We start from the raw sequence: 20,242 nt of genomic DNA on the forward strand, positions 1-20,242 counted from the left end.
GTCCGTGGTCCCTGCATGCTTCAAAAGATCCATCATCGTACCAGTGCCAAAGAATGCCTCTCCAGCTTGTTTGAATGACTACCGACCGGTGGCCCTCACCTCAGTGGTCATGAAATGCTTCGAGAGGCTGATCAAGAACCACATCAGTGCCTTCCTCCCTCGAAATATGGACCCGCTGCAGTTCGCATACCGTCCAAACAGATCCACGGATGATGCGGTTTCCCAGGTTCTGCACACCGCTCTCTCTCATCTTGACAGCCAGAAGGGGGGGGCGATGTGAGGATGCTGTTCATTGATTTTAGTTCAGCTTTCAATACAATAGTCCCCACCAGACTTGCTGAGTAGCTGCTGAAACTGGGGCTTAACACTCCCCTGTGTACCTGGGTCCTGGACTTTCTCACCGCCAGGCCCCAAGTGGTCAAGATGGGGAAACATACATCAAACCCCCTCACCCTAAACACAGGATCCCCCCAGGGTTGCGTCCTTAGCCCCCTACTGTACTCCCTATACACACATGACTGTGTGGCCACGTTCAGCTCTAACTCCATCATCAAGTTTGCTGATGACACTGTGGTGGTGGGCCTGATCTCCGATAACGATGAGAAGGCCTACCGGGCGGAGGTGGCTGATCTGCCACTCTGGTGTCAGGACAGCAGCCTCCTCTTGAATGTCACAAAAACTAAGGAGCTGATTGTGGATGTTAGAAGGGCTCAACATCCGAGGACGTACACATCACTGGAGATAAATGGGATTACTGTGGATAGGGTGAGCAGCTTTAAATACCTGGGAGTCCACATCACAGAGGATCTGACATGGACAACACACATTGCCGCTCTGGTGAGTAAGGCAAGGCAGCGCCTTTACCACCTCAGACAGCTGAGGAAATTCAGAGTCTCTCTGAGGATCCTTCAGTGCTTCTACTCTGGGGCTGTAAAAAGCATCTTGTCCGGGAACATCACAATCTGGTTTGTGAACAGCTCTGCCCAGGACAGGAAGGCTCTGCGGAGAGTAGTGCGTTTGGCTGAACGCACTATGGGAACTACACTCGCCCCCCTGCAGGACCTGTACATCAGGAGGTGCAGATCCAGAGCCAGCAACATTATGGGGGACCCCTACCACCCCAGCAATGGAATGTTCCAGCTGCTACGGTCAGGCAAACGCCTCCGCTGTCACGCTGTGAAAACAGAGAGGATGACGGAGTTTCTTCCCACAGGCCATCAGGACTGTTAACTCTTATATCACCAGGGACTAATTTACTGTATTAATTTAATTTTTTGTGTTGTGTCTTTTTAAAACATTTTTCTATTCTGTTTTGTAGTTTTAGCACAATCTGCAGGCATTGCCACTTTCATTTCACTGCACATCTTGTATGTGTATGTGACAAATAAAGTAGACTTGACTTGACTTGAGCTTATTTGATAGAGTTACCTGTTTGTACCTACCATTGATGCTTGATCTGTATTACTTGCACAGTAAAGCTTTCCTTTCGACAGTTCACTGATTATGTGGCTTAGTAACACTTCACAGGATTTTTCCGAACTACCCATGATCTATGAATGTTCAAAAGTTTTTAAAAATGTGAGAATTGGATGTTGTAATAATGCCATGCAATATCTGTCTATATTTAACTATTCCATTTGGAAAACGATACTACCACAATATTGTAAACTGGAGAAGTCATTTTTTAATTCTATTCTGCTGGCAAAATAAATCTCAGATGTGAAGATCTAATTGCTGAGGCTGTAACTTAGCAGTATCAGTTCACAGTAAACTTCTCAAGCTCACATACTCACCAATGTTGCAATCCTAAACTTATTACATATTACCTATAGTACATATACAGGAACTGGCAAATCACCATCTCCATCCTGATCTTGGTCCAGCTTCTGCGGAAACCCTCTTTGAATTCACTTATTAACTTCAGAACATATTCCAATGCTCTCTTGACGTTAAGATGCTTCTCCCTCCCCTTGTAGCTCATGGATACTCGCAAGCATCATATTAATCTAAACAACCTAACGCCAGAATCTTCGGCATGATAATCCCCATTCATCTCAGAATCAATATATATTGCAACAAAAAGAAAATCAAGTGTCCATAAGCTATATAAATGCAAATACTCACCTGTGTTTGGTTTCCTCAACAAAAAAAGCCCCACAGTATATATAAACTATAAAAAACAAATAATTGAAAAAAACGTTCCAAATTTTTTCCCGGAATACTACAATTCCCATTCACAAAAATCGACTCTGCATCTTAGAACTAATTTGGAATAGGAACCATAATCAATTTCCATAGGATAAATGCTAAAGATTCTCAACAAGCTCATGTTCCTCCACTGGACTCCAGGGGGAGCCTTGCAACAGAATATAACATCAAAAATGCCCATGCAGCCTGGCTTGCAAGTTTGGTCTTGTAAGAGCAGCCAAGAACACGACTGTGTTTGGCGATTATCGCTTTCCCATTGAGTTTTTGACTTTGTTCAGGTTATTCACTTTGACAGGTTGGTTAACAACTATATTCTCATTTAAATTACAAAAGACTGCACCTGAAACATCTGGTCACCTGGAAGGTAGTTGTTAAATTGGAAAGGATGCAAAAAATAATTTATGAGGATGTTACTGGGTCTGGAAGGTTTGAATTATGAGGGGCTGGATAGGCTGGGTTTTTTATTCCTGGAGGCTGAAGGGTGATCTTAAAGAGGTTTATGAAATCATGAGGCATCAATAAGGTGAATAGACACAGTCTCTTCCCTGGAGTAGTCTAAAGCTTGTGGGCATTGGATTAAGTGAGGGGAGGGGGGGGGGGGGCGGGGAGATTTAAAAGGAACCTGAGGGACAACTTTTACTTACAGAAAGTGTTGTGTATATGGAACAAGATGCGATAGGAATTGGTGAGACCGAGTACAATGATAACTTTTAAAAGACACTTGGACGGAAAAGATTTGGAGGGATATGGGCCAGGCAAGTGGGACTAGCCTGGTTAGGCAACTTGGTTAACAAGAACACGTTAGGCTGAAAGTGCCTGTTTCTCTGCTATTTAGCTCTATGACACCATCCTTTGTGTACACGATATATTTGTGCATATTCAGGGGTTTACACAATAAATATTGCTGGTTGGTTTGCCAAGGCATAAAATGTAAAAGACTCAGACAAGAATTTTTTTTTAAATTATTTCATTGGGTCTTCTTCTTTCGTGTCCATCATTCAAATGTTACATCACTGTACAAGTAAGACTCCCACTGATTTCAGTGGGTAGCAGGTGCAAAGCCTTTGCATTCTGCATTTCAGGATAGCCAGATACTATTTTACAATCCCTATGTTTTCTAAAAACAAATTCATTTAAAAGTGGAGAGAATTGCATAAATTGCATTAGTGCGCTAAAACACAACATTAATAGACTGACCTGTAGTTTCCCAGAATTCTTCCAAGCTTCTCTCTCATCTTCATTGAATCTAACTGAGAGTGTTGCTAGAGCTTGTGTATATAACAAATTGTACAAAACTTTCACAATGCAGGTAAAATGCTCTGTAAAATAAAACAAAAAATACTGGTTGAAACTTTTGAAGTCTGACTGTGTATATACCGTATCCTCGTCTAGAGTTCAAATTAAAGTAGTACCACAAAGAGCACAATTTCCACAAAGGCAGGATTCCAGGAATACGTATAATACATTAAAACCACACTGTCATACTTCACGTATAAATACACATTTACATACAACAAAATGCACTGGTCTAGAATATGTTAAAAAGTCAAGTCTAGTGGTATAAAAAATGACTTTGATGAATGTTCCTGCAGCAGATGACTTGAGGTGGAGTGAAAATGTTGGACAAATTACTGAAGTTAAAGTAGGAATTCAGTGGTTCCATGGCGCTTTATTATCACACGTACGAAGACACAGTGAAACTCTTTTTTTTACATACAGGTTAGTAAGATTATTGCTGTACATAAGTACAATCCCCAATTTTAAGTACAGAATACGCAGAAACAACCCACTGAGTCTATATGCAAGAGTCACTAGGTTTTGACGTAATTTTCAAGTTAAACTCTGATCACCATCACAAGTTACGGTTCAAATCTAAATCTGGGATTAAAATAGAATATAATGGCTACAAAATGCCTGCATCAGTTTCAGGCATTTGCCCAAAAGGGATGTATAAGAAAATAACTGCAGATGCTGGTACAAATCAAACGTATTTATTTACAAAATGCTGGAGTAACTCAGCAGGTCAGGCAGCATCTCGGGAGAGAAGGAATGGGCGACGTTTCGGGTCGAGACCCTTCTTCAGACTGATGTCAGGGGGGCGGGACAAAGGAAGGATATAGGTGGAGACAGGAAGATAGAGGGAGATCTGGGAAGGGGGAGGGGAAGATAGGAACAGAGGAACTATCTAAAGTTGGAGAAGTCGATGTTCATACCATTGGGCTGCAAGCTGCCCAGGTGAAATATGAAGTGCTGTTCCTCCAATTTCCGGTGGGCCTCACTATGGCACTGGAGGAGGCCCATGACGGAAAGGTCAGACTGGGAGTGGGAGGGGGAGTTGAAGTGCTCGGCCACCGGGAGATCATTTTAAAACCAAGCCCAAAAGGGATGGTGCCAGAGTTCAAAAAAGGAATTTGTGATGATAAGCAAAGTTGATTTACACTTCTCAATAGTAAATTGGAGGAAATTTGTACTCATTTACTGTTGGATTCATATCATCTGACAATTTAGAATCAATACAGAGAGTTGTTGGTGATGCAGTGAAACAGACATTATAAACTGACGTCTTGTTTTTCAGTGAAGTTGCAAAGGGATGGCATATAGATTAGAGAAAAGGCTGGTACAGATACATCAATAACATTTCTAAAGGATTTAACTTGGTCTTCTTGATCTGATACTGTTTTAATAAATGTCCATGATTAGAATCTGTGGACAACTTTCCCTATCTTAGGTGCCAACAAAGACAGACATTAACAATGTAACTGACCACATCCATCAGTGTGACAGTACAGCATTTGGCTACCTCAGAAATAAAGTATTTGAAAGTCAAGAACTCAAAACCAGCACAAGGTTCAGGCTCTACAAAACAGCAGTAGCAGTTACCTTCTTGCGTTTCTGAGAGGTGGACAATCTACAGCAGGCAACACAAAGCACTAGAGAGAAACAACCAACTCTATCTCCACAAAATCTTCAACATTAACTGGCCAGATAAGCAACCCAATCTCAGCATCCTCAAATGTATGAACTAACTCTAATACTTCCTAAACACAAAGTGCAGGAATAACTCAGCGAATCAGGCAGCATCTGTGGAGAAAATTCCCTCCAGAGAGGCTGCCTGACCCGCTGAGTTCCTCCAGTACCTTGCATTTTGCTCAGCAGTCCAGCATCTGCAGTTCCTTGTATCTCCCGAATATTTCCTATGAGAATTCCCAGATACATTTATAAACTATTTTAGCAACAAGGCATGACTTTGGTCTCCTAGAAGGAATGTTTTTTTCCAAATTGGAAATTAATTTGCTTAACTAGGAATATGCATGTACTTGACCGATTAATTTTTAAAACACTCATATAAACAATTTCATGAATTATTATCATAATGGAATAAATGTAAGCAGAAAACTAGTCACTAGTTGGTAAAATGGAAACATAAGGAGTCATCAAATTAGCAAACTCTGTTAGTAACTAAGAATGCCATTTCACACAATCCTAGTAATATTAATATAAAGATTGGTACCGTGACTGGCTATGAATCCTTTAACAACTTATGGCAGGTGAAGATACAGTTAAATGTGAAAACCTAAAGGTTGTTGTGGGTGATTCCCTGGCCCTCCACAGGAAGTGCTGCATTCTAAAGTCCTCCAGCTTAATCTCCAGGAGTCAGTAAATAGACAAAATAACAGGGATTTACCATTTATTCATGCTGCAAAATACTTTGAAATGTTACATTTTGAAGCAGGGGATGCAAGTTATCGATGTTGTATTAAGCCATAATTATCATCAAGCAAACTCACAAAAATGCATGTGAATCATAATTCAAATAAATCTTCCAAAACAGCTTGAATGTTAATCTGTTTTTCAAAACCCTGCTTTAACTGCTTCTGCAGGCATCCCTTTATGAATATAACCCAAGATTTCTTTAGTACTTCCTGGCTTGCTGTTTTCAATATGAATGGCTGTTCAGGAAGTTTAATGACATCACTGCTTCTGGGCATCAAATTGAAACTATATCAGAATGTAGTTCATTCCGCAAACATTGCGGGACATTTTCCTGAAGGTCACTTTATCTCACTACTGACCACTAAATTAAGAGCTCTTTATTATTGTCTTGATGGGCCATATTACCTTTCCTTAAACTGAATTTACTCCCTTTTAAAAAAAATCCAGTGCTAATTCAATAAGTTGGTTTCTTTACAGAGTTTTGTGCTAAATATTGCACTGAACACAGCACAGAGTGCAGCAGCAGTTCCATAATATATGGAGCTGGGGCCCTGGGTGTACTTGATATCTGCTCCCCCATTATGCCAGTTTTAGGAGTGCATGTGCATGCCCCCACTCCTTCAGATGGAATGCAGACCTTGCTTTTATTGTACAATATGTAAATAAATGATAATGGTTTTAAAACATTTAATAAGTTGGTTTAGTTTAGGAATAAATATGATTTATTCCCCTTCATTTGGTTCTCTTAAACTAAACCAACTTATTAAATGTTTTATTTGATTAGATCATATTAAATATGATTTATCCCCCCCCCCCATTTTTTTTTAACCTTATTATGAAAAAACTGTTTCAGTAGTTCTGGTTAGTATCATGCTACTTCCTTTTGAACAGAAGCTGAAGACAAAAGAGTTGAAACTGCTGCATTATTATCAAATTGGTCATTTTATTTTAAAATGGTTTCTCTGGTTGATAAAAGGAATGGAAGAAAATTGCAACTGAATATGAGGATTATACTGAGTACCCAAGACTTACTGAGGTGAGGTATAGACACATTACTGAGCAGAGGAAATAGCTTTTCTCAGTGCCTGGCTCAGTCATGCATGTCCTTGGACAATACACTCAGTACACAGCATGAATATTGCCATGCTGGAGGAATCAGTCCCATTACTCAATTTTCAAGCCAAGAAAACTGCCTGAAATTATGAATTAGGCGTGCAATTATGAATTGCACCCTAAAATATGGATGATTATTATTCCAAATAAAGTATGATTTCCAAGTGCAAAAATATGCTTCCTGGGTACATTTTGTAAATTGTATTTGAGAAGTTGATTGTAGTGACTCAGTCTTTGATGTGATCGTACAAATTATAAAATGGGATATTACTGAAGTAATCAAAATACTACCCCCTCCAAACATGCACCAGAATATTAATCTCCAAGATCAAAATGCAGAGTGGATGACATATTTTCATCCCATAAAATGAGAGGCAATGTGCATCTTAACCGGAGCATTTTATCTCTGATGCTGATTGAAACTTTGGTCGTCTTATCAACTGCACATGACCTTTCAATATAAAGTACAATAGAAGGCTTTATTTACATCCCAAAATTTGTACCCGTTCAATTATTTTGCAGAAGCTGTACACATATGTGTCTGCATGGCACATCACCATGGCAACAAGTTCACAGTGATTACAATGAGGTTGACAGCCTCTTCACACCACACAACCTACACATTTGTTCCCTGAAAACTGTTTCAGAGGTGATATTCAAGCAATCCACAATATCTTCATATTAGAGAAGACAAAGAGTATATACTGATCACTCTATTGTCATTAGTGCAGTACATTAATATATCACTATTAGTACAGTGCTGTGTTATGATTCTTATTTTCTTCCTCTAACATTTTCATTGGTCAAATTATTTTACTGAATTATTTACCTTCTTGACATATATCAGTATTGCAGAACTTTATGAAAGGAAACTGTGTTCTATTAAGTGAAACTGAATATTAATATAGATAACTGGTGCTTTATTTAACATTTGCCACATTAGCAATCTCTTCTGTCCAATTCCATTAACCCACTGTTTCACAGAATGTGAGTGTTTCCTCGACCAGCATTCCCCAGAGATGGTTACTTCAGAGTACTTCCTGAACGTCAGATTTAGGACAGTAAGAGGGTGGCCATCAAAAAGGCAGAAACAGCAAGTGCAGGAATCTTCAAAGGACATTTCTCTCCTAAACCAGTGCACAGTTAAAAGCTGAAGGTCCTTTGGAGAAATATTGTGGAGAGAATGAGACAAAGAGGATCAGGGAAGATTAGAAATACAGTGGTCACAGAAGATTCAAGTACTCAAAGGGACTGGAGGTTACATTTCTGTTGACGTCAACAGGAAATCTCACTTTGTATACAATGTCTCATTTAGCACGGTTAAACAGAAAACTGCAGAGAACATGCTGAACATTCTGAAGTTAGGTGAAATAGGAGAGAAGAAGAGGGGACAAAAGTAGTTGTTTGTATCAGAACAAATAACCAAAGGAAAAAATAGGTTGAGGTCTGATAATCAGAATTACAAAACCAAACAAGTAAGCCAAAAGTACGACTTTGAAGGCAGCATTCTTTGGATAATTTCCCTGTGCCGTATGTAAGTGATAATAGAAATTGGGAGACCAAGCATTCCCGGCTGAAGACTTTGTGCAAGAGGTAGGGCTTCAGATTCTTGGCATTGAGACCAATTGTCACATTCAAAGGACTTGAACCAAAGTTCAAGAAAGAAGCTAGTCTGGGTCAGCACTGGAATCATTGATTGTTTTACATTGCATATGTGTGCAGTTTAAAATGTACAAATCTGGCAATAATACAATACAATACAATATCTTTTATTGTCATTGTACAAGTACAACGAGATTTTTGAATGTCACTTCCATATCGATGCTATCAAATATATAAATAAATTTGATAGCATCGATATGGAAGTGACATTCAAAAATCTTGTGTACTTGTACAATGACAATAAAAGATATTGTATTGTATTGTACTGTATTATTGCCACGTAAGAATAGGCAAAGCAGCATGTTCAATGAGAGCAAGCAGCGAAAAAACAAGGGAGCAAGCAATGGAACAAAGCTGTAAGCGATGATACGCACAAAGGTATAAGTGACAGTGCATAGCAAAGACCGCCCAATGAAGTGTGTGAAAGAGTGAGCCAGGGAATGCTTAAAAGAGACTACCTGACTACACTTCCTCCCGCCCTGCTTCCCACAACGATACCCCCTTTTATTCTCACTGCTGCATCTGTTCCCAAGATGAGGCTTTGCACTCTAACTTTCTTCCCCCTCCACCAATTAGTCTGAAGAAGGGTCCTGATCCAAAACAGTGCCTATCCATTCCCTGCCCTAATGCTGCTGGTGTGTTACCTAAAATAGGAAGTGAGGAAGATTGAAGAAAGGATTAAAAAGAGTTGGTGAAAGACTGATCTCATTTTAATCATTTTACTTCTAAATTACAAATAATTTACTTGTTTGTTTTTTGTTTTTTGTTTTTATAGCTGCCTGAACTGCCAAGTTGTTCCTGTTTAAACTTATTACAAAACCTCAATTTCCATGAGGAGACAAGGTATAAGATTGTGCTTAAGTAGCCTGTTCATCCTGAAAGCTGCAATCAAATTCAATTTAGATTGACAGGATGAAGATGTCCTCTTTCTTTGTCTGCAAAGATCCAGAGTAAATGAGCTTCTGTAGCGGATGTGGTTCCACAGCAAGAAATTGTATGCAATGTAATGCCAGATTGGCAGCCTCATCCCAAGAGATCAGAATGCTGGCTGGTCTTCAAAATGAAAATGACATACCAGACCATTTGGGACTGAAATTAATAAACCTTAAACTGTGTCTGCCCACTAATTTGGTCGCATATTAATACAATGCAAGAAAGAGATTACAACTTCTAGTTCTGAAATCCTTCATTTTGACATTTAAAAAAAACATTAAAATGTTTAAAGCTATAGAGATTGCAATGATGCAGCAATAATCAAACAATTTAAAGGAGAAATAAGTGATCAATCTGCACAAATCAAAGCATAGAATGTAGCAGAGGTACCTAATGATGATTATCCAATTATATTTTAATGCATATTAACAGTACCATTCAATTCTCAGCCTACCATAGTCCTATGGATATGAGCCAATAGAATGCATTCATAAATTCTATTCTCATCCTTCAATAGTTTTTGCTCTATAACCTTATAAGCCAAATTCAAGGGCATTCACCTATCACTGGTTCAGGAAAAGGTCAAAATAATATTGCAGCAGTTCTACTTCAATGATCTTCCCACATCACCCATATTCTAAAATTACCCATGCCGAACAAAATTAGGAGAACCTCCGTGATAACAATACACTCACTACAGGACAGTATGTGCTCTGTAATTACACTCTTGGCATGTCTGGAGACGGTGTCTTAACGTTTAAACCTTTTCTTTGCTCAGAATCTATTTCGTACATGCTTGTTTTCCATCAACTGCGTCTGCACCCCTCCCCCACCCCTCCCAACAATTGCACTACCGGCACCAACAATTGTTCTGACCTCCATCAAGAAGTCCTTCCTGTAATAAAATACTCAATTTGCAGCTGTGTCTCAGATCAATTTTCTTTCACAGGATGAACTGTGTCATGGCATTTACTTTGGTTTAATCAATATAGGATTGGAAAATATACCAATTCTCATCTGACCACTAACAAGACAACGTAAATTCCATGGTTCTAGCTTACAGGTTAAAAAATATGTTGAATTCGCTTCTGCAAAGTGGCAATCCTTTCTTCCAAAAATACTAAATTTATTCTAATTATAAAAACATGCAAAATTCACCATTTGCAGTAGTTTCTTAAATCAGCTAATAATGCTTCATGGGTGCTTCCAATTTCAATTTACTGTTAAAACAAATAGATATATTAAATTTGATAAGTATGACCAAAAAGCTTTGATTTTGCATTCGTCACACGTTCTACACTGCCTGAGGCCATATGCTGACATTACATGTCGCATCCAGTAAGCATTACTGTAATTATCATTTTTTGTGTACAACCTCTTATTATACATGATTGCTGCAATTGTGACTGCTAAAATTCAATGTAAATTGCTATCTTTATCCCTCAGGCTCTGAGCTGAGATTGAAGGATCACACAGATCGCAGTACTGTTAACAAATGAAGGTCATCAAAAGGACTTTTCTAATAAATAAAATGTCTCAATGGCTTTCCAAGCTTTAGCATGCTATGTACAACCAAGCTGATAACAAGGCAAAGGGACAGACAATGCTGATAAGTATATCAAGCTCATACTGAAGGTCTTTTTAGTACTGTTTAGTGCAATAGACATAAGATAGTATCATTTATTTGCTATACAAGGGCATCCAGTAATTGATAGTTACACTCAAAATGTTATCCTATTTTTGTTCATTGCAAAAATGCAAGTTTGGTTATTCTATACAAGCAGCATTTTTTTGTACAAATTAAAACTTGCCTTTGTGCAATTCTTGTGGCATAGTTAAAACAAGGATCATTAGAAGAGAGGGAACATCTCGGTATAATAATGGCACATCTGGCTTCTCATCATCACATATTCTGAAAGTGGAAATTACACAGTTACAAGTATGCATGACAGCTGAAGATTTGTTTTTGCATTGATAAAATACATCTCTTGATGCTCCTGAACACATCATTACTGAGTATTTATCACTGAGTTTTTTTTTTTACTTAACCCACTCCAAATGCTATTGACCTTAAACTGCGACCCGAGGACAGTTTCTCTAGGGAATAAAAAGCATAAGAGTAATTATTTCACAATAAGTTTGGATTTTACAAAAAGTGTTTAAATAAAGACCTTCATTCACATAACGCAAACAATTTAAAATAAATGTTACATCAAGTGCAATCCTTTATTCCATTGAATTGTTCTTTCGAATTAAATAAATCTTCACTAGTTTGTAAAAGTTTCTGACAGAATATTCTGTCTTGGTTAACTGGAAATGTAACCTGCGTTAGCAGTGAATTCCCAAATTAGTAAATTTGATAAGTATATTTTGGCAAGGTATCCGCTCCCACTACAAAAATCCATTACAGAGATGATATTTGTTCCAAAAATAGTTTTCCAAAAATAATTCATTAGAATATTGCTTAGCAATTGTATCGAAGATGTAATCCAGCCAAAGACTTTGTTTACAAATGCAGTGCATCACCTCTTTTTGGATAATAAGGTAAAGAAAGAATATGGAGAAGATGCAGAAAAGAGAGTCGTGTTGGAGAAGTATGAAAAAGCTAAATGTAGAAGGTGGATAGTGAATTTCGAGGAGGCAAAAAATTAGGAAGGAAGGGAAAGAAGACTTTAGACTTTAGCTGGTACAGCATGGAAACAAGCCCTTCGGCCCACCGAGCCCTCATTGACCAGCGATCACCCAGTACACTAACACTATCCTACATACAAGGGACAATTTTACAGAAATTAATAAACCATACAAACCTGTACGTCTTTGGAGTGTGGGAGGAAACCGGAGCACCCGGAGAAAACCCACACGGTCACAGGGAAAACGTATAAATTCCATACAGACAACACCCATGGTCAGGATCGAACCTGAGTCTCTGGCGCTGTGAGGCAGCAACTCTACCGCTGTGCCACTGGGCCGCCCCATTTTATTGAATCGTTTGCTCTTTATTTTAGAAGAGTGAAAAAGGAAAAACAATGCAACAGAACTATTTCAACAATCAAGGATCGTTGTAGGATAGGAATTGCAGAGAATGTGTGGTATTTTCCAATGTAGAAGAACAGCTTCTCTTGGTACTTATGTAACTTTATCAGCGCCAACACGTGATGACACTTGTGTACTGCCGAGGTTGCATGCAAAATAAAGCATTTCACTGTACCTGGGTACCCTAGGTAAATGTGACAATAAAGCATCATTCATTCGTTCAAAGTACTGTACTTATAATAATACAACTTGTTCCTATATTTGAGAAACCTACAGTGAGAAAACTTGAAATGTATTGATTTCATTTTACTTCATTGGGTCTACACAAATTAGAAAAAAGCGGAGTACTTACCCTGAATCAATAACCTGTGTCAACCGTGTAAGTCGTGCCCAGGGATTGTATGCAGAGTCAATTCTAAAAAGGCGCATATGCATAGCTAGCACATGCAACAACTGCTCTGAAATTTATTAAAAAAAAGGTTTAAGATGATGTAACACATTCCTACTTTCTTCATGTTCTTAAAAACATTAAACAAAACTTTGTTGTACACAACTTTCAGAAGAGGATGAAAAAGCTTCTTTTTAATAAAGATGTTTATGCAAATTTATGCAATAATACTTAAATGATATGTGCATTGTTTAAAACCTACAAACCTATTCAACAGAGAGTGTCATGCCAATGTGCAAGACAGTTGGTAGTAGTTGTTACATCATATTTGAGGTCTGATTTCTTGAAGTCTGATCAGATAACATCCGAGCAGAAAACTGATCAGATGACACTTAAAGTTCTGAAATTTTTCTGTGGTTTCGATATTAAGTTTAGTCATCTGTTTGAAAAAAACCTTTAACTTTATTCCTTTATGTGTGGAACTTCCAAGAACCCCATTGCTAAACATAAACCCTTGTCCAATGTGTGTACAGAGTAGTATTAATAATGCTTATATCCTTTGATATAAAGTAAATTTAGCATATTTTCCATGGAGATCCTTTCTACATTTTAGATTGAACATAAATACACTCATGCACACGCGCACACACGGTTCATTTTGGCAGCACATTTCACAAATAAAAGCAAAGTTAAATTGTATTGTTTTTAAACATTTAGAAGTCACAATTTATCCCTTATTAATTTTTTTAAATATTAGTAGGAGAGCAGTAAACCATAAATCACACAGTTCAGTGACACCATACAAGGAAATTTATGATTTATTAAATAATCAGCTAATATGCAATGATCCCTTCAGGAGCAGCATAGCATTTTCTTCCATATAGGTCAAATGCATTCTATGATTCCATTTCCTCCAGACGTCCATTCAGAATCTCCAAAAACAATTCAAATAGGATTGTGGAGCTTTCAATACTATTAATGTAAAAACAAAACTTAATGAACAAAAAAACGGAGACATTGAGTTATGGCCGTGCAGTTGACAGAGTGCACCTGACATCAATGTGTAAAGTCATAATTGCCAAGTTCTCTTTGCCCATGTGGATAAACATTAAGAATTCATCAAAATAAAGTGTTTTAATCTGGGGATTTTATTTTATTTGCAGTTTATCACCAGAAAGAACAAATTAATTTTTTATAAGTTCTCAAACTGCAGTTTAGACTCAACACTGACCTATGAGAATTATAACTGCACTTGTGTCCATTGGTTGCACTCCATTCCAAGTAACTCTTGGAGCATCATTAAGAGTTGGGAACCTTGAATCCAGACCAAGTAGAAAAAAAAATCAGTCCTAAAAATATCAACAAATTTGCCATTGGCCATTTTTGAGGAAAAGGGAATTATAGATAGCATGTGAAGATTCGTTTTAATTGAACTCCTAAATAAACCAGTTTTAATTTAATTAAAATTATGCAGATAAACTGTCCAAGTAAATTCCCGTAGCATTTTAAAGGCCTTGATTTCATCACATAAAAGTATACGAAACACTATAAAATGTAATCCAAATGTAACCAATTCCTACAATTCGCCTCTTTAACCATGGTTCCCTGTACGGGACTACCACCAATTTACCAGCACCCTTGGTTACAAACCCCTGCTAGATTGCCGAGCCAACAGAGAACAAGGCCTCTGAGAGAGGTCGAATGGTACTGGAATGGTCCACTCAGGATGCTGGAGGACGCAAAAAATGGCCCACAAAGTCAGTCTTGGAAGCTAACTATGGGAACGGATCAACTGGAGTTCCAGTCCCGATCGCAGGCGACAAATTTGACCTGCCAATTGGATCTCACAATTGGGCGGCAAGGTGGAGTAGCGGTAGAACTACTGCCTTATAGCACCAGAGACCCGTGTTCGATCCTGACTACAGGTGCTGTCTGTACAGAGTTTGTACGTTCTACCCGTGACCTGTGTGGGTTTTCACCAAGATCTTTGGTAGCAATGGGAAATAACTATCCTTGCTGTTGGACTATATGAAGAGTGCAACTTTGGATATATTCAAAAATAACCGCAAGGAAGACCTGGCAAAGAGTTCAGGACTTATGTATTAAGATCAACAGTTCTTGCAAGTGACTTTAAATTGTCCATCTGGTCCTGCCCACAAAACAAAAGTCAAGCACCATTCATTTCAATGAGTCATTCATAATTTTAGAGTTATAAAAGGGCATCTTTTGACTTGTTTTGGAAAAAATGGAGCAGGAGCGGAACCCTCAAGGCACCCCCATCTACTACTTGATGGCATAGACTGAAAGCATTGAGAACTAAACTCAGCCATATTTAGCTCCAACAAAACTACTGGAGGAATAGCTGGTCAGGCAGCATCTGCAGAGGCATATGCAGCGGCAGGATGGCTGACTTTTCAGGTCAAGTCTCTGCATTATTAGCACCCTATGCAGGGACTCAATCCAAAACATAGACCATCCTGCCTTCACAGATGCTGTCTCCCCACCATGTTCCTCCATCAGTTTGGCGTTGTCGTAGATTACAGCATCCATTGTCTCAAATGTTTCCATATTTAGCTGCACCCTGACTTTATATGGAATGAAATAAACATCACCAGTCAAGCAAATTAAAATAATTGAGTTTAAACGCTGCCATGAAAAAATCCTGGTGTGCTATTTTAGGATTAGAATGAGTAGTATCTACTGAGATTTTCCTTTTAGACTGAATGACTTTGGCTTTTTTGGGGTGTGCCAAAGCTATTGTTGGTTAAATATGGCCTTGGTGGTTAGTGCATGCTATCACTTATCCAATGGTTTTCATCTTGGGCAAGTTTGAGAGAAGATTAGGAACTGTGATACTGTCACGAATTTGGACTATGCATTGGTGAATGGGCAACAGGTGAACAGTCTGGCAGATTTGTCCTTCACAACATATGCAGACTATCATTTACAGAAAATCTATTATCGCCATCTACAGCACCAGCCCTATTCCCCCAACTCCCAAGAGCGCATGCTGTTTCTTCTGTGCCTGCTTCAACATAGACGTTGATTGATTAATTGATGAAAAATAGTAGATAGTTATCAGAGGTTTTCTTGTCCTGAAGTGGATATTTTTGTTTTGGTCACTATTCTCTCATGGAATCATTTTAAGTAAGCAACTTGAAACAAAAATCATTATTTTAATACAAAGGTGGACATTTATATTCTTGAGAAACTAATAATTCAATTTAAACAACGTTGTCTAAGTAGCTGAGGATTTAAATATTTGACAACTCCAACCAATTAAGTCAAGGAATTCAAGGAGGCTATAGGACACAATGTACTGAATGTTCACAATTCTTCAATCCTTTTGTCTTTGTCCAGCCATTTGACTATCAACCCCCCCGCCCCCCCACCTGTATCCACCAATTACCTGCCAGGCTTTGTCCTGCCCCTCCTCTCTTCTGCCCCACCATCAGTCTGAAGAAGGGTTTCACACCACAAAACGTCACCTATCCATGTTATCCAGATATGCCACCTGACCTGCTGAGTTACTCCAGCACTTTGTGTCTTTTTTTGACACAATGTACAGTTCTGCTGGAGTTATTTTAAATAGTTCAGAGAAATTGTGGCAATTTAAAAATTACTAATGGAACAGGTCACATAGAGAATAAGCATTTAGTGTGGATTAATATAAACTGCCATAATGAAAAAAAAGTGTAAAATAAAAAACTTTTTAAAGTACTGCCCCTCCATTTGCTCACAAAGTTATTACCTTTATTAATGAGTCCATTCGAAAGGTTACTTTGGGAAAAACTTCAAAAATAGGGATGGAGAGAAAAGTAGATGCTTCTGTCCAATTACAATAATTTTCCCCCTTATTTAGTTTAGGACTTTTTTTCTTCCACAAAATCCAAGATAGTTGATCAGTAGTCATGGGCAACATTTAGCAGGTGGATCTGGATAGCTGGATATATGTACTGTACAAATACTTTTCACCAATAAATTAATTGTTTAAAAAACTGAAAATAGTTCAAGATCAGGTTTCTTAGACATCCTGTTGTAAACTCTTATAAACTTTCTTTTTGAACTATGAAAAAAAACTTATTAACGAAGGATTGGTGATGTTTCAGGTTGGGACCCTTCTTCAGACCAGCCCTGGTGAGACCACACCTGGAGTACTGTGTGCAGTTTTGGTCTCCAAATTTGAGGAAGGACATTCTTGCTATTGAGGGAGTGCAGCGTTGGTTCACTAGGTTAATTTCTGGAATGGCCGGACTGTCGTATGTTGAAAGACTGGAGCGACTGGGCTTGTATACACTGGAATTTAGATGGGATACTGATTGTGGATGATCAACCATGATCACATTGAATGGCGGTGCTGGCTCGAAGGGCCTACTCCTGCACCTATTGTCTATTGAAATATCACCCATCCGTTTTCTCTGGAGATGCTGCCTGGCCTGCTGAGTTGCTCCAGCATTTTGTGTCTATTTTTGATATAAACCATCATCTGCAGCTCCTTGTTTCCACCCTCTCTTCTATACTTTGCACAACTTTGCTTTTATAATACGTGCTTTTTAGAAGCACGTATGCAATTAACTGATCCTGCGTGAGATCATGTCATATTTTTCCAATGGAATAAAATGGAATCTGACTTTCTGCTCACCTCATATAGTTATAGCAGTGTCACAATAATGGAACCTACAAGTCAACATGTTTTATAAAAGTACATTCAGATAAGCACGGTGGAAGATAAGTCAAAACAATTCAAACACATCTCAGCTGCTGTGTCATGTAGAGGTTCTCCTTTTTGGTCTTGCTTTATAGTAAATCCTTTTTCATCCCCTAAAGAGACCATGGATGCTGGAATCTGGAGCAAAAACAAACCTGTTGGAAGAACTCAGCAGCTCAAGCAGCATCAGTGGAGACAAAGTGATAGTCGTTACTTCTAGTCCAGACGGTGCACCTGAAACATCGACCATCCTTCCACACAGATGCTGCTTGACCCAACTGGGTTCTTCCAGCAGTTTACTTTTGCCCCTTTCTTCACATGCATGTATAGTTATGTGCTGTGTATTTGTCTTTTATCCATCCATTTACAATTGAATTAGCCCAGAATTAAAAGTTAAGGCATAAAAATCACAACAAAACAAAACCTTTTACTCCACGGTCTCAAACGTATCTGGAAAATGGACCTTGAGTCCTATAAAAGGAATTTTTGTAAAAAATAGTCGGAAAGTCCTTCTGATGAGAAATATTATCATTCATAGCTAAAGGATAAGTGGGTAAAGTATTTATATCAATATATCAATACAGGACTAGTTCGTTAACATCAGGATCTAGGATGGTTTTCATAGCAAGGGAAGTGGTTGGTACAAATGGTACATATTTTAATATTTAAAAGATATGTGTACATTATTTGAAAATCCATGTCCAATTCAGAAGTTTAGGGGATAGGGCAGGTTTAATACTCAGTTTTAAACTTTACAGGTGAGGATTGCCCTATCAAACTGATGCAATAAGTTATTTGGGAAAATTTGACAGGAAAGTCCAAAGTTTGACATGCAACAACATGCAACATCAATTTGAGCAGTTTAGGACGGCCTCTCCAGAAGACGATTGCTCAAGAATAGTTAGAATTCTCTGCACTTATTTTCAAAATTAATCAAAGGAAAACAAATTGGCTAATTTGTGTACTTTGCATTATGCAGGCTGTAATAAACCTCCATGGGTTTCTCTTTTTGGGTTGAATAGCTAATCGTATCCAATGTGTAGGAAAGAACTGCAGATGCTGGTTTAAATCAAAGTAAGACACAAAATGCTGGAGTAACTCAGCGGGACAGGCAGCATCTCGGGAGAGAAGGAATGAGTGACGTTTTGGGTCGAGACTCTTCTTCTCGACCTGAAACGTCACACATTCCTTCTCTCCAGAGATGCTGCCTGGCCCGTTGAGTTACTCCAGCATTTTGTGTTTAATCGTATCCAATACCAGGGTGTGGTTTATATGGACATAGGAAATACAAGAGTACATTTTTTGGCACTTCAAATGCCCGGATTCAGAGGTATTAGCTATCGGGAGAGGTTGAACAGGCTTGGATTGTTTTCTCTAGAATTCTGAAGGTAGCGGGAAGAACCAACAGAAGTATATAAAATCACGAGAGGCATAAATAGTGTGGACAGTCAGAACCTTTTTCCCCAGGATGGAAAAAATCAAATACTAGAGGGCAAAGCTTTAAGGTGAGAGGGACAAAGTTTAAAGGAGATGTGTAGGGCAAGTCTCTATTGATTTATTAATGTAATAATAATATAATAAACTGAACAACTGAACAAAAACACTCGAACCGGTTACAAAAGACTGACTTGGCATCCACGGAACTGTACTCAAGTAATAGTCAATATAATAAAGGAGAATCAAACAGGGAAAAAAAACAATTGAATAGAATTATTAGTTTACATCTGAGAACATTTACTGTAATGGTTATTGATCTAACATTAACCCAGTGACATTCATTGTATGCAGAAATATATTCATTTTGCAACATTTGTGAAAATTATTTCATTTTTATTGAACAAGTACTCAAGAGCATATTTGCTTTAAATCAAAGTTAATTAAACTGATTTCACTGCTAAATGCTCAAGAGATATCTTCCACATTTTCAGAATCTCAGGAGTGGAACGCTGCTGTTAGAAAAGGAACGGATGCCAAATCATTTCATCCTCATTTACTCTGCATTCAGGAAGCAGGTGACAGCAATCAATTGCAGTGCAATCTTGATCTTCAATTATTTTAAAAGCTGCTGGAGATAATTACAAGCCTGAGGCATGAATTGTCAGATGACATCCAGACAACTCGGGTGTCAAAAGAGTAGCATACATATAATGACAGACAATCATATTGATATTCAAGTTAAATTATCATTTGTCTTAATATTCGCCAAGAACAATTCAGACCTTCCAACAAATACAAGAGAAATGCAATATCCTTCAGATTTTTAATCCATGCTTTGAATGAAGCATATTTTCAGTGCGAATTAAGGGCGTCACATTAATTCTAAATTCTCAGCTTTGTTGGCCCAGAAAAACAAGGCAATCAAACATGATTAACGTTAAACGGTTTTCATTCATAAGGTTAGTTATTTTCTTTGGGGAATTTAACCAATGATCTGACATAAAATGACTTATTTCAATATGAAAATAACCAATCTGTACACAGGA

At 38.2% G+C, this 20,242-nt stretch overlaps 1 protein-coding gene across 1 annotated transcript in view; it reads right to left on the reverse strand.

Moving 5' to 3' along the window:
• ubr3 (ubiquitin protein ligase E3 component n-recognin 3) overlaps positions 1–20,242 on the reverse strand; it is a 170,469-nt gene that overhangs the window by 15,485 nt on the left and 134,742 nt on the right. The window contains exons 31-34 of the mRNA XM_078404621.1: positions 13,016–13,121; positions 11,442–11,542; positions 3,406–3,527; positions 1,443–1,550 (exon numbers count right to left, since the gene is read on the reverse strand). Of these exons, the coding sequence (XP_078260747.1) occupies positions 1,443–1,550; positions 3,406–3,527; positions 11,442–11,542; positions 13,016–13,121 (437 nt within the window). The remainder of the gene's footprint in view (positions 1–1,442; positions 1,551–3,405; positions 3,528–11,441; positions 11,543–13,015; positions 13,122–20,242) is intronic.

The sequence above is a fragment of the Rhinoraja longicauda genome, chromosome 8 (genome assembly GCF_053455715.1).
Source record: "Rhinoraja longicauda isolate Sanriku21f chromosome 8, sRhiLon1.1, whole genome shotgun sequence".
NCBI lineage: Eukaryota > Metazoa > Chordata > Chondrichthyes > Rajiformes > Arhynchobatidae > Rhinoraja > Rhinoraja longicauda.